General features: G+C 53.7%; 1 protein-coding gene across 6 annotated transcripts in view; it reads right to left on the bottom strand.

Moving 5' to 3' along the window:
* The window catches only part of UNKL (unk like zinc finger), a 41,103-nt gene that overhangs the window by 9,297 nt on the left and 14,641 nt on the right, over positions 1–17,165 (bottom strand). For all 6 annotated transcript variants that reach the window (XM_074346612.1, XM_074346611.1, XM_074346614.1 and 3 more), the window contains 6 exons: positions 16,711–16,846; positions 15,356–15,473; positions 12,711–12,795; positions 12,064–12,149; positions 7,394–7,456; positions 1,900–2,077 (listed from right to left, as the gene is read on the bottom strand). In XM_074346612.1, the coding sequence (XP_074202713.1) occupies positions 1,900–2,077; positions 7,394–7,456; positions 12,064–12,149; positions 12,711–12,795; positions 15,356–15,473; positions 16,711–16,846 (666 nt within the window). The remainder of the gene's footprint in view (positions 1–1,899; positions 2,078–7,393; positions 7,457–12,063; positions 12,150–12,710; positions 12,796–15,355; positions 15,474–16,710; positions 16,847–17,165) is intronic.

Here is a 17,165-nt window from a genome sequence, read left to right as displayed (position 1 = left end):
AGTCCTAACCCGGGAGCAAGAGACCCACCTCCACTAGGTGATGCAGGCTTCCCTGGAGAAGCCCGCGGCTGGCCCCCACGCAGGGAACCAGCAGGCGCTTTTGTAGAGCAGGTTCCTAAAGAGGGGGTGTTCACGTTCACCTCACTCTGCAACCCTTAAGATCCTGGTACCGACGCCTGGGTGTACACCTGGCTCGGGGCGCGGGGAGCACAAGGAAGGTAGCGGGGTTGGGAGATGAGAGGGAGAAGCACCTCACCTGGGAGGAGTTGGCCCACCTGGAGCGGGGGGACGGAGAAGCCGCACCTGGAGTACGGATGCGCACGCCCCGTCTGCAGCTCCAGGGAACAACCCGCACCCTGACGATGCTGACTCACCGTCCGCCGCTGCGGCGGCCTCCGCCGCCGCCGCCGCCGCCGCCGATTCAAACGCGCCCCGGGCCCCGCCCGCCCCGCGTCGGCCCCGCCCCCGCCATGCTCCGCCCCGCGCCGGGTCTGCCCCCGATGACGCAAGCCCTAGCTTGACCGCCCCCGCCCGGAAACCGTAGACGGCCCCGCCCACGCCGCACCTGGCTGGGGCAGGGCGCGCAGGTACGCGTGTACAGGGCCCCGCGGTTCAGAGTCCTCCGAGCCCCGCCGCGTCCCCAGGGCTCCGTGTGGGAGCCCCGGCAGGGCGCGCCACCTCCTATCACCAGCACCTGCCCCTCCGTGCGCTGGGAGGCGGCGGGGTAGGGGCTGCTTCGTTCAGGGAAAGTAGAGGTCTCCGCACAGAAGCTCAGAGCCCAGAACCGGCCCACTGCTCCTACCCTGCCCACCTGCAGCGGCTCCGGCCAAACCCCACACAGGTAAAACCTCGATCAACCCAACGCCATACGGGTCAGGCTGTGACCCCTGCCCTCAGAGGTCACCTAGAGTCAGCTGCCCACAGGCCCGGGTCCAGTGCCTTCTGCCTCCACAGCTGATCTAGCCTCACCGCCCTTTGCTGCCAGCCACACCCGCAATGAGCTCCAGAGGTTCGAACCTGTCTGTATGAAGTGGAGGGCAGTGGCCCTGAAATAAGACTCCATTAATCTATTAAATACAGAATGTCTAGAAACAGCACCTGTTTGTTTTAGAGTTACCCTTTCTATTCATGCAGTGTGTTAGCAAGGATACAACCTGAATGAAACTACAAGGAAAAACAATCCGGTCTACACCTGTTAGCCCAAAGCGGGTGGTATGCACTCTGGGTCGGTGTCCTAGCAGTAGAAAGCCCGGCAAGGGCCCTCCTCCTGGGGCCAGAGGGCAGTTCTGAGGATTCCGTTACTTCCCACAACTGGGGCTAGTGTTATTGGTGCAGCCAGGTGTCCACCACCCGTGGCCTGAGGGGACCCCAGCTGGCACTGCCCGGCCCACCAGCTCCACTCTTCCCTGCACTTTCACCACAGCCCCAACCTGGGCTCTGCACCCCAACCCAGGTCCAATCACATTGGTTATCAGTTCACAAACCCTCAAGGGCTCCCAGCAGCCAAGGCAGCTGGCAGCTGGCAGCTGTGCTCACTGCCTTGTGACCTCATCCCCACTCCCCACCCTTGTCACTATCTCCCACCTTTGGGTGCCTTTGCTGCCCCTCCATGACCCCTATATTTCACTTCTCTGAAGCCTCCTGTCTCCATGGCCCTGGGCTGGGTGACACTGCGTGCTCTGCCTTGCCTGATGGGGCCCATACAGCTGCCCCACCCAAGGGTTCTGCAACCCAAGGCTCCCAGAGAGGCAGGCGTTTCCTCAACCATGTGCAATACAGCCAATTGGTAGATGACCGAAGCTGCTTTTCTACAATAGGAGAGTCCCCAGTGTGAACCGGAAACTGTCCTGAGAAGTGCACAGAGGAGCTGGGGAAATGGGAGCAGAGCCCTGGACTTACCTGGGACTGCCTCAACAGCACTGCCAGTGGGGTCGAGCAGGTGGGAACGGGCCGAGAGGGCGGGCAGAGTGGTGGGCGAGGAGCCGCCTGAGCCAGTGCTGGATGCCAGGCTGGACGCCACACTGGAACTCACGCTGGGGGCGAGCGGGTGAACCACGGCCAACACCGCCAGGTGGCTCTGTGCAAAGACACAAGAAGGTGAGCTAGCGGCCTGTTCAGGGACAGGAAGGTGACAACGCAGTGACAGAGGACCTGTGGGGGAACAGAAACTACAGAATCACGATGGATGGGCTGCCCAACTTCTATCCCCAAAACAAAACAAAGAACGTCGACTATTTTTCCAAATACTCTAGAGGGGCCTTCAATATCTGGTTAGTTTCAACGACTGTGACAGCAGAATCAAGAGCTGTTGATCACCCAGGGACGGGAACAAATGCATCTGGGAAGCGTCCCATCTAATGGACTGTTCTGCAGAAAATGATGTTCAAAAGCAGATGTGGCGGTAGAGAAAACACCCAGCACAGAAATGAGGAGAGTGCCAGCCCTGCTTCTGAAAACATCGATGAAATAATCCTACGACCCTGTCATCCAACAAAAGAAAAAGATCGGGGCAATTCATATTATCTTTATTTGAGAGAGAACAGATTATAAGAAAAAGAAGAGGCACAACCTTGGATAAACAGCCAGTAATGTGGAGGGTTCTGTGCACAGAAATACACATGATAAAAATGGAGCAGGACAGAGCTACGAAGCCAGACCTCAGAGCTTTCCACACCATGACAGCCATGTCTGAAATGCACACTCCGAGGTCATCAGGAAATGGAGAGTCAGAAGCTATATTAAAGTAAAATGGTATGATGTCTGGGTAATGCCTTGAAGTAATACAGGAAAAGCTAACCTTATGTGTAGAGGGGTTTGTAAGACCATGTACAGGGGCTGGGGTTCCCCATGAAATTTCCAGAGTAAAAAGGAGTATTATTTTACAGTTTGTAGGAGAGCAACCTGGCACAGGATGGTTTCGCATTGTGCATTGTGCCCTGAGGTCCCCTTCTTGGCATTCACCATCTCCCCATCAAAACTGGCTTTGCTCAAGAGAGGCCCCAGATGACAGCCCAGTGGGCCATGACTGCACAGAGACCCTGGAACTGGTTACCATTGTGTGTCTGAGGCTAAAATTTAAAAACAGCAACTCAAACAAGAGGTCCAGAGAGCAACGTCCCCCAGCTCTCCCTGGGCCCACCTACCTGCTCATCCACAACTGAGCTTTCCTGTCCCTCCAGCTGTGGTAAAGGTGACCACAGCCCACCCCACCTCCCTCCGCAGGCGAGGCAGGAACAGCAGTAACCTACGCACGGCACTGCAGACACCCCACGTTAAACCCCACACATGGAAACTGGCTGGGAGCCACCGGTCTGAGGCACTCGCTGGGACTTCACCCACCCAAAAACGTCACACTGTAGGAGCATGTGCCCCCTTGAAGACATCAGGTGATACTTTATCCTGAAAACTAATAACAACATCCTGGTTGGTCCTTTCCCTGAGGCCATGATAGTTACAGACATACTAGGATGGGCAGAACCCACATGGGAACCCTATCACTGGGGGAGTCAGATGTGACACAGTGAGATGCGGACCATGCCCCCTCCATATGATTTGTCTGCCTGGTTTCTTACTTTTTTTTTTTTCTTAAGGTTTAATCATTTATGGTTTCATTTTTTTTTTTTTGTACTTTTTCTTTTAATAGAGGTACTGAGGATGGAACCCAGGATCTCATGCATGCTAAGCATGTGCTCTACCACTGAGCTATACCCAACCCGCCTCTTTCTTTTTTATTGTGGTAAAATACACATAACATAACATATACCATTTTAACCATTTTTAAGCACACAGTCCAACAGCATTAAGCACATCCGCACTGTTGTCTCCAGAACTTTTTCATCTTCCCAAACTGAAACTTTATCCCACTAAATGCTCACCTCCCACCCCCTCCACCAGCCCCTGGCACCCACCCTTCCATCTTGTCTCTATGAATTTGACAGCTGCAGGGACCTCCTGTAAATGGGATCATACAGGATTTGTCTTCTCTGTCTAGCTTATTTCACTGAGCATTAATGTCTTTGCTTGGAACAAAGTGTTTGTATCACCCCCAAAATATGAATGTTCAAGTCCTAAACTTTAATGTGACCGTATCTGGAAATCAAACCATTAAGGAGGTGACCAGTGTGCTTCTAAGATAAGAAAGAGACTCCAGGGATGCACAGGCACAGAGGGAAGGACATGTGAGCAGAAAGCAAGACACCAGCCATCTGCAAGCTGAGGAGAGAGGATCTGCAGAAACCACACCTGTCTACGCTTTGATCCTGGGCTTCAAGCCTCTAAAATTGTGAGAAAATGAACTTCCAGGATTTTAGCCAGCCAGTTTGAAGCTCTGTTATGGCAGCCTGAGCTAACAGTCTTCGAGGTTGATGCATGTGTCAGGAGTTCCTTCCTTTATTGTGGCTGAATAATATTCCACTGGCTGGACAGACCACATGATGCTTCTGCCAATGGGCATGTGGGCTGTGCCCACCTTCTGGCTTTGTGAATAATGCAGCTGTGAACATGGGAGTATGACTACCTCTTTGAGATGCTTGCGATTTGCTTGAGTACATACCCAGAAGTGAAAGGTCTGAATTGTAAGGTGATTCTATTTTTAACTTTTCAAGGACCTGCCGTAGTGTTCTCCACAGCAGCTGCACCACTTTACATTCCCACTAGCAGCGCACAACAGCTTCCATTTCTCTGCATTCCTGCCAGCTCCTGTTATTCTCTTTCTCCTTGTTTACTTTTGAATAGTACCCATCCCCTAAAGGGTGTGAAATGGTACCTCCTAGTGGTTTTGGTTTACCTTTCCCCCCCTGTGATACTGGGCATCTTTTCCTATGTTTATGCGCTGTTTGTGCATCTTCTTTGGAAAAATGTCTACTCAGTTCCTTTGCCCATTTTTTAATCGGGTGGCTTGTTCTGCTGATGTTGAGTTGTAGGACTTCTAGGTTCTGAATATCAACCCCTTATCAGAGACATAATTTGCAGAGATTGTCTCCCAACCTGTGAGCTGCCTTTTATTCTGTTGACAGTGTCCTCTGATGCACAGATTTTCAATTTCGATGAGGCCCAGTTTATCTATTTTCTCTTTCATTGCCTGTGCTTTTGGTGTCACATGCAAGAAAATCGTCAGTCCCAAGGTCAGGAGGCTTTCCCATCTGCCTGTTTTTGAGTAACAGGCTGGAGAAAAACTCCTTCCGACATGGAGAGACACACTCATGTGCTGGGTGGCTGTGGGGTGACCAGGGTGGCAGCTCTGAAAGCCTGAGTGTCTGCTGAGACACGAGTCCCCGAGATGTACTACTCTTGTGAGAGCAAGCACCCCAGGCCTGACACCATGGGCTGCCTCTCAGGGTGGGACAAAGTGAGTCTTGGAAGACTGGGGTCTGGGCACCGTGGACAGTGTCTGTGGTCTTGGAGCCTGGACTCTGCAGTAACAGTGGGGCCACAGCAGGGAAGCTGCTTTCCTCGGTATGTTCTAGCCGGGGCCACCAGGTGAGCAGGTGGCTTCAGAGGAAAGGGCTGCCCAAGAGGGAAGATGGAAACTGGGGAGTGGGCTGGAGGTAACCAGGGAACTTGATTGCCTCTATTTATCAAAGAAAACTCCACACACCCTGTGCTCTCCACTCTGACGCAATGGCCGAAGACCCAGGAACAACAGCTGCTGGCCAGGGACACAAGGACACCAGGAACACAGGGACTGCAGCCGACGTGGAGGCAGACAAGGGGCCAGCACTCTCCTCTGGCCAGAGCGGATGGCGCATGTGGACTGCAGCCGATGTGGAGGCAGACAAGCAGCTGCTGAGCACCATCTGCCCATAAAAGCCACTAGGCTGGCCTCAAAGCCACGGTGTCCCCTGGGCATCCCAGCCAGCCCTTCAAATGGACAGGGATCCTCAGAGGTTCCAGGGGAAATGTGGACACCTGCTGACCTGGCTGAGGGGAATTCTGAGCTGGTTTGCAACCCTGCTCCCTGGGTGCTCACTGCCCCCAGAGCCAGGCTTTGGAATGAGATTGGGGGTGGCAGGGAGGGCGTCTCTGGGCGCAGGGAGAGCTGGCCTGTGGGTGAACTTGGCCAGTCAGCTCACAGCACCTGTTGGCTACATTCCCGTTAACATTTCACATTTCAGATTCTTAACGAACAACTTCTTGATTTCAATCTCTTTAAAAAAAAATGTAACTGGGTTGCATTTCTACTTTCAGTTATCCTGCTGGTTTCAAAAATGCGCTTTAGAAGCTCCTAATAGAAAAGAAAATGCCTCAATACCTTGCTCTGAAAAATTGCCAGGGAAGTGCCCTCAGGGCAGCAAGAAAACCAGAAGAAAGGGAGCTGTGAGCACTGCCCACTTGGGAATTTAAGATGAAGCTCAGAGCAGACACAAGTCACAAGCGCCAGTGGGGTGAGCACTCTGCCTGCCCCGGCATCTAAAGCTCTGCCTTTTCACAGTGTTGGGAAAACAAGCATCCTTGTGTCCTTAGGGCGGCGGTGATCAGGAAAAAAAAAAAAAAAAAAAAACTGTTTCTCAAAACAACTCAGTTTAACAAGCACAAGGAAGCTGGGTGGAGTGGAACAGAGAGAATGGGCCTGACCAGGGGCTGCCTCAGGTGAGGGGCATGGCTGGAAGCCCTGCATGCAGCCTCACTGTGGAGGCGAGAGAACACACTGATCACTAGTTCCTCAGGTATGAAACTGTCTCCAGGTGGTGACCCAGTTTTGGCTCCAGGAGGGGCCAAGCCAGGCTCACCTGGGACGCTGCCGTGGGCTCAGCTGAGTCCCCAGAACTCAGGTGTTGGGGTAAGGACCCCCAGCACCTCTAAATGGGACCTCACTTGGAGTCAGGGTCTTTACCCAGGGAATTAAGATGAGGTCGTAAAGGGCGGCTCCTAATCAATATGACTGATGTCCTTAGAGAAAGGGGACCTTGGGAGACAAATACGGACACAGGAGGAAGAGGACGGGGAGAGATGGGGAGGAGACAGTGCCCACAGGCTGAGGACAGAGGCCCCCAGAAGGAGCAAACCCCACTGACACCCTGAGCTCGGCCTTCTGGCTCCAGACTGAATCAACAGCTATAGTTCAAGCCTCGATCTGTGGGGTTTTGTCACGGCCGCCTTGGGGCACTCACAGACAGGCAGGCCACCAAGGGTACCTCTCACTGCCCCCCAGAGAAAAGTTTAAGAGGTTTTGGTTTTGTTGTTTCCAAGGTATAACACATTTTTTTTAACATTAAAACAAAGAACACATGGGGCCGATGACTAAGAATATAAGAATGTGGTCATTTTACAAAGGGATATTAGCCAGATCAGTGTGTGAGCAAGGGAGGGCTGTAATCAGCTGCGTGTGGAATGTCCCAACACAGGCAACACACCCAGGCCCAAAGATAACTCAAAATCTCGCCCCAAGTGGTACCTGCTTACTGTCCTGCTCACTGGCTTTCTGGCTGCCTTCAGCCGGTGAATCCCTCCGCTTTGCCTGCAACAGAAAAAGCACTGGCTGTTAGAAGAAAAGAGCAGCTGACGGAGATATACCCGGAGGCCTAAGCTTTGCTCAGAATGCAGAAAACGCCGACTGAAATCTCACGAAACAGAAGAGGTTTTCCAGTCTTCTGCCTCTGTGTCCATCCTCCTGGATTCTGTTTCTTATACCTGACATGGAGCTCTGACCTCCTGGACGGTCTGTGTGAAGGCAGGCCAGAGCTCCCTCAACTCACAGCGTCGACAAACCCCAAACAAAGGAGGCAGGGCTGAGCCTCCAGAGCCGGGTCGTCTTGGACAGTCCGACACCTGAGGAAAAGCAGGATTTCTTGGAAGGCAATTCATACCCTTCCCCTTTCTGCCTGGAGATAGGCTAAGAATTTCCCTTTGTAAAGGCGCTCCCCTCTCCTCCCCTCCCCTCCCAAGCGGAAGGGAACAGCTTAACCACCAGAGAACTCTAACCACCTGGGTCAGACCCCAGGAAATGGAGCCTGTACAACAAACTCACTGGAATAACCCTCATTTTCCACTGTCTTCCCCCATAGCTTTCCCTTCCCACAATTTAGCTTCCTGTCAGCAGAAACCCCTTTGGTCTTATCTCTACAATTTATCTTTGTTTAAAGGGTAGATAAAGCGGGGAGGGTATAGCTCAGTGGTAGAGCGTGTGCTTAGCACACACAAGGTAAACAAACAAACTTTCAAAAAAAGGTACTATATTATATTTTTTTAAAAAGGTAGATAAGCCCCCAGGTCTTGCCTCCCTGTGGGTAAGTAACAAACCTTTTCTTCTGTTTAATCTGTTTTTTGTCAGTTTAATTTGCAGGACCCCAGGCACTGAACCTAAAATGGTAGAGGGAGCAGTTTTTTTCCTCTCCTGCTCTTATAAAAACCCTGATCTTCTAGGAAAAGTGTGCATGATGATGGCTTTGCCCTCAGAGCTCAGGGCCTGTACTCTCTCAGGTCAAACATAAGCATAAAAGGTGCTGACCAAAACATCCTTCAGATCTGAGGAATATCCTGATTTTTGTGCCTAATCTTATGGTAAGTGAATTTATGGTGGTGGCTCAGGTCATCCTGGCCTGCCTGCCTTCCTTGTTTGGTTTCTGGATTTGCAGAAGGACCCAGAAGGCTCACAGAGGGCAGAGAAGAGGCGGTGTCCACACAGGCCCTGACCAGGGCCCCTTCCTGCTGGGTTCGACCCTGAGGCCAGCCTGGTATATCTAGTTTCCTTGTATTTCTCTTGCCCAGAAGTGACCCCTCCTGTCCCCCCAGATTTGGGTGAGTCTCCAAAGGCACTGACCAGAGACCCGAGTTCTAAGAAACCAGGTCATCCTGAAATAGCTCTGCTCACCTTTGTGTCACAGTCCCAACCCGAGCAGGCCCCAGAGCTCCTTCGTGGGGCTTGTTCCCATCCAGGCCCTCCTGCCGCTGCCCTGCACCTTCACCTGCCAGGGCAGAGGCGGGCAGAGCTCATGCCATGTTGTCACCAACTCCCATCACACAGGGGCTTTCACAAGTAGGTGCCCGAGCAGGCACCTAACCATGCACGAACATTCCAGAATGGGGCAGAAGGGCGGGCTGTGAGGGCAGCTTGCCCCAGACAGGGCATCTGGAGCTTTTTCACTTAAGTTCAGTTCTGCCATCAAAGGTGACTGAGATTCAGAAAAACAGGGAAAAGAAGCCACCCTGCAATTCCTTGCCCCAACTTTAAACGAAAACGGTTCATTTGGGACAGCGACATCCACACTGAGGAGGGCGAGCTCCATATATCCCAATCTACATATTCCCTCAGGGTCACCACCGAGCCAAATGCCCCTGAACCCATGCCCAGAGGTGGCCCAAGCCAGCCCCACCGCTTTGGACCTACATGTTTCATGGACTCGTGAAACCCATTCGAGCATCTGCTGAAAACGTCAGGAAAAGGATTAGCCAGTCCCATGTCAGGTCCCCAGGAGAAGTCTGCACATTTCACACTGTAGCACTTTGCTCGGATCTTTTTAATGGACATGTCTTAGAGGATTTCAACTTCTTTCTCAATTTCACATCCTGGCCTCAGGCCCCTCCAGGTCTATCTCACAGCAGGACGACCAGAGGTGGTGGCTGCATGGGACAGTGAATGCACAAGACACTGCTGTTCACCCTAAAATGGCTCAACTGACACCCACAAGTGTAACTGAGGATCCATGAGCTAGGCGAGTCTGGGGGCAGCCCCACCTACAGCAGCAGTGGGCGGCGACCCCACGAGCCAGACCCAGGGGAGGAGCACAGGCACTTCCCAGGACAGCAGCCCAGCTCCCCACTTCACTGAAGGAATCAGCACCTCTGCAGCCAGACACGGGAGGCAGAAGGGCCGACTGGCTGCGTGGTCCCAGCAGATGAAAAGGAAAAACCCCCGTGACACCCCCTACCCAGAGTCAGCGCAGACCCCACAGGCCAAGGGCTCACTCCCGAGAGATGCCCGTGCTTCTGACATCCATCGCCAGCCCCGAGCCAGCTGTACGTACATCGGTGTTCCCAAGAGCCCTTCCTCTGGTTCTATCATTTTCTAGAATAGCTCGTAGAACTCAGTGAAACACTTCATAATGTTCACCAGGTTACTAAGTCATAGAGGATGTGCTAAAGGACGCAGATGGACAGCCAGCACTTCAGGAAAGGTCCAGGAGGATCCCGAGTGCAGGTACTTCTGTTCCCGCAGAGCCAGGACGTGCCCTCTCCACGTGAATGTCATCACCAACCTGGATGCTCTCCAAACCCTGTACTTTAGAGACGTACATAAGCTCATCGCATGGGCATGATTGATTATGAACTCAATCTCCAGCCCTACCCTACCCCTAGAGGATGGGGGTGGGGCTGAAAGTTCTAGGCTTCTAATCATGCCTGGTCTTTCCTGTGACCAGCCCCAACCCAGGAGCCCACTAAGAGTCATCTCATTGGAACAAAAGAATTATGATGGTCTCGGAGTCCTGGGTCAAGAGCTGGAGGGCAGAGACCAATATACATATGTTCTATTATTTCACAGTGTGTTTCCGTTGAGAGATGCCAGCAGGCCACACGGAGGGCCGATTCTGGGTATGGGGTGGGGGAGAGTGTCAGCAGACACGGCCCCAAAGCCAAGAGTGAGCAGTGGGGACGTTGCTTCCCTCTCCCTGGTCTCAACGAGGAATTCAGACCCAAGACAGACCCCTCAAACCCAGGACCACAGCTACAGGAGATGAGACCCCAGGCATTTCCCCTCCAGGAGAAAAACATGCAGCTGGTTGGTACGTGTGGCCGGACCAAGCCAAGAGCTTTGGGGTCCCGATGCCCACCTGGACTCTACACTGAAGAGGAAGGGATGGGAACCCTTACCATGCATAAGCCAGGATTTGGGACTTGTCATCGATCCCCACATGGAGATACTTGGGACTGGGAAGGAGGACCGGCCAGTAGAGAATGAGAAGCTCCCCTCCCATGATGCCCACTGGGTGGGATCTCCCCGTGCAGACCCGGCAGGGCTGATGACACTCCTGCTACCTGCCGTCACCCTGCCGCCCCGGGGCTGTCGCAACAGGAGCCCCAAAGGAGATGAAACCAGGGCTGCCGCTCAGCCCATGTCACCCCACACCCATCCAGAGCCAAATGCTGCCAAGCAGGCAGATGCCACTAAGGCCATCTGCACCAGGCCTGGAAGTCAGAGCTGACCCTAGACAGATGCTTCATTTCTTTCTTTTTTTTTTTTTGGTGGGAGGAGAGGGAGGTAATTAGGTTTATTTATTTACTTTTTTAAGAGGAGGTACTGGGAACTGAACAACCCAGGACCTCATGCATGCTAAGCACGCACTCTACCACTTTGAGATATACCCTCCCCCTTGCTTCATTTCTTATCTTAGTTTTATTTCAAAAATTTGAGTTGCAATTCACACAACGTAAGTGTAGCTTTTTAAAAGTGCAGAATTCCGTGGCATTTAGCATGTTTACAACGTTGTGTGACCATCACCTACATCTAGTTCCACAATGTTTCAAACTGCAAAGGAACCTTCCCCTCTGAGCTCTCACTGCCAAGGCTGAAACCCTCTATGCATGCGAGCATGTTAATTTTTTAAGTTGCAAAGTAATTAGAAGACAAAAGATGCCCCACTAGCATACATAAAAAGTCACTCCACCTTCAGGGGTGGGGGTACCGTTCCGGCACACCCCCAGCAGCCTGAGCAACAGGCCGGCAGGACGCAGGGTTGAGCCGATCCCCACTGTTCCCCCCACCCGCACAGGCACGAGGGTCCTACTCGCCAGTCCCCCTAGTCTCCTCAACCCCACCCCCCCCGAATCTCACTGAGACCTGCCAGCCTGGCCTGGGCTGCCCTGCAGGGGTCCCACTGGACTCAGGCCTCCCTTCACGCTCAGCCTGAGACTGCACCTCACACACAGCACACATGTGCGCGTCTGACAAAAGGCAGGGCCGGGATTCAGTCAGGGCTCTTTTAAACTCTTCTATGAGGAGCCACCAACCCCACAGGCAGACGGCCACCAACCCCATCACCCAAAGATCACACCCATCCATGCCCCTTAACAGTTGGATTCAGATCAAACAGCAGAGCAGGCACCCTCCCCAGGACGCCATCCACTTACGTGTCCGAGCTGCCCGCTGGGGGCCGCGGAGCTGCTGGCGGAGGTGAGGTCTCGGCAGCCCCAGTCACTTGTGGTTCCAAGGCTCTCTGCCGAGAAAGGGGGCGGCAGGCTTTGACTAGCTGCTGGCCGGTAGCAGAACTACATGCATGGAGTGTTTGGTTAAAGGAAACCCCACAAATTAGGGAGAGTGAATATGCACCAGTCTCTGACAGGATGGCTGTAGCCGCTGGTGAGAGTCACGAATGACTCGAACAGCAGAAAACAATGTAAAATTCTAACAGAAATAGCCACCCTCCCCGTTAAAATTAAAAAAAAAAAAAAAAAAAGAAAGGAAGTAAATTCGGAGTTTGCAACTTTGCTCACAAGAGCTGGCACCAAAATTCAAAAGCTGTAGGGGGAAGTGCTGGGGAGCATCAAGGAGGGGTCAGGCCTGTGCATTTCCTGTTGCTGAGGCTCATTTCTGCCTTTGGGGACTTTTCATGGGCCCATCTGGCCACCAAAATGACCACACGCCAGAACCTGGCCAAGGCACTCAGGACCCCAGAACACCTCGGAGGCAGGGCCACCCTGGGCTCTGTCTAACCCACTGCGCTGACCCTCCCAGTGTCACCCAGAGGTGGAGCTCCACCTGCCACAGAGGCACTTACTTTCCACATGTGCAAAGGCACAGAAAGGGCCCCGAGGGCAGTACCCGGTCTGACGCATGTCGTTGCACTTGGTTGATTTGTAGATCTAGGCAATAAAATAAAACAGCAAACAGAGAGGCTGGATCAGAACATGTTTCCCCAGGGGGCCCAGAGCTGGTTGCGTCACCATGTAGAGAACTAAGCCCCAAATCACAACGGGGTCTCCTGAAAAAGAGCACTGTGGACATGGCTCCCTGCCCGCCACCCTGGGATTCCCTGGTTGGCAAGGTGCTGTCTGCCTGAGGGACAGTGAGGGCCCGAGGCCGCTCCTGCAGCACCTGCCCTTGAAAACACACACCAAGTCAGCTTGTCCACTTGGCATTTCTTGGAAGAGGCACCTGATTCAGTGCCTGGATACAACAGGAGCTCAGGAAATGCCTTTTAAGTGACCACGTGCATTGGCTCCACAACCAGACCCCAGGCCACCTCACTGGGGTCTGGTCCCCCAGCACAGCTGACCCAGGAGGGACAATGGTCTCCACGTCCCAGCCGCCCTCGCAGGCTTCGCCCAGATCCAAAGTCAACCCTGCCACCCTCCCGCTTCCCTGCCAGAAATGCCAGTCATTCCTTGTGGCTCTTCAACTGTCCCTTGAACACCTGCACCGAAATCTTAAGGGTAAAAAACAAAAGCATTTTCAAAGGGTGTCCAATTCAGAACCAAAGGTATCAGGGGGCTAAGTGCTGTCTCATGTGCATTTTAGGGGGGAGGGTATAGCTCAGCGGTAGAACATGTGCTTAACAGGCACAAGTTCCTGGGCTCATCCCCAGTGTCTCCATTAAAAATAATAATAATAAATAAACCTAATTACCTCCCCGCCAAAAAATTTTCTTTAAAGAAAGCTGAGTTTCATATGTGTTTTAAAGCACAGACTCTCCAAGCTAGGGGCCAGTTAGCTCAGCTGGTTAGAGCATGGTGCTGATAAAGCACAGACTCTCTGAACAGAACACATTTTCAAGAAACAAAATACCACAGCCTTGAGGACAAGGTGCTGTGCCCCTCCCCGCCCCAGAGCCCAGGTGCCCCATTTGGCACAGCCAGGTGTGCTTTTACTCCAGGGTCTGCTTTCACGCACAGCTCCTAACTCTTCTGCAGCCTGTCTTGCTGGAGCCTGAACCAACGCATGTGGGCACAGTGTGTGTGTGTGTGCGTGCGTGTGCATAACAGACGGCAAACATCCCAGAGGTAAGGTGACATGTGAGATGGGACATCCACGCAGCCATGTCGCTGTGAACAGCACTGCAGGCCTGACCTAAGACCAGGCCCACAGCCAGGAGTACTACCGAGTCACTTTTTCCTTCTCTAGTAAGTCACGGCTGAAATACACAACATTAAAAACAAACTTGGCTAGAGTTGAAATTCACTAGTAGCCATGGGTTTTAAGTCCCAACTCTGCACCTACACGATCCACAAAGAAAGAAGATCCCCTGTCTGGGAAACAGCAGTAGAGCCACAGAGAAAAGTGGGCAGGGAGTCCAAACCTCGGGCGCAGAGCTGGGAGGAGAGGTGCTAACTCTTTATTTAAACATTTCCGGTATCAACAAACATAAAGAATTTCCTGAGTTACAAAAACTGAATGAATGAACGAATGAGTAAACAAAACCAGAAGAGGGGAAAAACCAACTGGAGGCTGTGGCTGTAGGACCTGAAAAACAAGACTGGCCTTAAGGGAGAAGCCAGGAGGTGAGGGAGACACACCCCGAGGCCTGTCTGTGCTCAGCGCCTCCCTTCCATGGGCCCGGCCAACTCTCTTCCTCACCAGAGGGTGCCTCTCTGCCTGGTCTCTGCCTGGTCCCTGCCAGGCACTGACCATTCCACACCCCATTCTCTCCCTGCTGTTGCCTTGAGGCCCCTCCCATTCAGCAAGAGTGGCCCCTTAGCACAAAGGGATCAGCACAGCTCCCCCCACTGCCCCTCGTGCGCACACCTGCCCGCCCCCTCCTGCTCCTGGTTTTGGTGCTCTGATGCTCTCCACTGGCTCAGGGCTCTGAAGGGGGCTGGTGTGCTTGTTCGTTTTTTAACACAAATCCATCTGTGTGGCAAAGGGTTAATTCCACGGCTCCCCCATCTATACCCACACACCCCAAAGGAAGGACTGGCTTTGACTGGCTCCAGGGAGGCGACCTCTGAGCCCCTGGAATGTCCTGCCCAGTCTATCTCAGTTTATTTACCCGAGGCCACAGGCCACACCGCGGATCTACAACAGGACTTACGGTGGGGCCTGGGCCACGAGGCACCAGCTGGGCCTCTGCAGGGACTGGAGTCTGAGCTTGGCCCTGTCTGCCAACCGACCCCCAGGGAAACCCTAGACGCCAAGGCTTGGGTGACCTCCTAACACTGACACCATGAGTATTGCCACCAACACTGTCATACGCGGTGGCCGGGAGAAAGAAGCGTTGTCCACACGACTCCCTGGGTGGGGACAGCTGGAAGCTGAGGACTTGGACCCACCCCTGGGCCTTGTTCCTTTGCTGATTTGAATCTGCATCCTTTCAGTGTGATGAACCTCACTGCTGAGTTATATGAGGCCTCAGAGGCAGCCCTGGACCTGGGGCTGGCCTCAGGGCGTCACCCGCCCTGCCAATCGGGGCCGCGGGCGTTGTCATACCTCAGGGTGGAACTGCTGTTCTGTGCGCGAGTGGCAGTACTGACAGCTGTCCCCGCTCTCGCACCTGGAGGGCTCGCCCCACTCGTCGCCGTGCTTCACGCTGGGGCAGGGGGTGGACCTGCAGGGACAACCAGGAATCAGTGCAGGATGGACGTCCTCCCCGAGTGCCCTGGGGAGTCGGGCCTTCCACCTATGGCTGGGCACACCTGCACCACGAGGGGCCCAGGCAAGGGGCTCCCAGAAGCCCTGGCCCCTTCCTTAGGAGGACAGACAGAGGAAAAGCAGGGTGGGTGCCCATTGGGACCCAGGATGTACTCGGGAGCCCATTTTCATTTTCCATAAAGTGTAAAATGAATCTGAGTCAGAGCCACCCACACCGACATGAGCAGCATCTTGGAAATGCAGCCAGGCCTCCTGCAGCAGGTGGGGAGGCCAGGCCTGGCCAATCGCCCGCCAGCAAGGGGAGCATGCTCCCCAACTTCTTCTGAGACTGTTTCAAAATTGAATGAGACTTCTGGTCTCACGATATGAAAATCCTAACCAATACTCTCTACCCTTCAGGGACTTCCTGGCAGCTTGATTGAACTGGATTTATTTTAAAAATTACCATCTGTGGGAAATAGGACTTTTATTCTTTTTACAGTTTTCTGTCCCTTCGATACACTGTAAATTCACTTTGTCTTCTCGAGATGACATCTGGTGACTAAGACTGAGGGGGTCCCTGTCCCTCAACTCAAACTACTCAGAGGAGCAGTGACTCATAAGACGCTTCCTGCCTGAAGGTCAGGGCTCTCTGGGCCTGCGAGATGGCCTCAAGTGATCAGAGAGCAGCTCTTTGCTCAGAGAACAAGCTGGACAGAGCTTAAGACTCAAAGGAGGACCAAGGTGAGGGTCCAGGTGCCCAGGCACCCCTGGGGTCCTATGTCCCCAGCCCCACCATCTGCCAACTTGGTAAACCCAAGGGGGAGTAAGGCACCACGGTGAAGGCAGCTGGAGTGAGGAGGAGATGGCAGTGGACGAGAGCAGGACGGCCAGGTGCACAAAACAAACCCACCACCCAGAGGTTACCAGGCCCCTGGAGAGGGTGAAGTTGGGTTGCGGGTCGGTCCCCAGCCAGCAGGAGTGCACAGGTCACAGATGGGAGGCCAGGAGGGAGACGGGGGAGCCACACCCTCACAGCACCTGCCACCAGGAGGGATACTTGCCCAACTGGCTGGACGCCAGGGCCTTCAGGGAGGGTGAAGACAGCAGAGAGGCCGCTGCCTTAAAGAGAGTCATGTGCCGGGTGGGGAGCGCATGTGTGCAGAGGGGACCACCGACCCAGGTCCACACCTGAGAAACAGTCCAGGGCTCACCTGTACTGGAACCTCCGGGGATTCCGCCGTCGGTCCCGGCTGTTGTGGAAGTGCGGGCACGCGTAGCCCTGGCGGCAGAGGCGTGGGGGCTTGGGGCACTGCTCAGTCTTGTAGCTGCCTAGCACGAAGTTGGTGTCTGAAAAACAGGGGTCCCCCAAAAACGTGCACACACGTGCTCACATGGCAGCCATGAAGCCAAGAGGTGCCCGTCAACGGGTGATGGATAAACACCACGTAGCCCAGACACAAAGCAGAGTGTTACTTGGCCAAGAGGAGGAGTGAAGCACTAACACACGCTACAGCGTGGCTGAGCCTTGAACGTGTGATGCTCAGAGAAAGAAGCAGACACACAGGCACATACTGTATGACTCTACTTACAGGAAACGTCCAGAATAAGCAAATCCACAGATAGTAGATCAGAGGGTGTCGGGGGCCAGGGGCGGGTGGGGAGTGAC

This window comes from Camelus bactrianus, chromosome 18 (genome assembly GCF_048773025.1).
Source record: "Camelus bactrianus isolate YW-2024 breed Bactrian camel chromosome 18, ASM4877302v1, whole genome shotgun sequence".
In the NCBI taxonomy this organism is placed as follows: domain Eukaryota; kingdom Metazoa; phylum Chordata; class Mammalia; order Artiodactyla; family Camelidae; genus Camelus; species Camelus bactrianus.
Note: the sequence above shows the minus strand (reverse complement) of the source record. Positions and strands in the feature narration are given on the sequence as shown.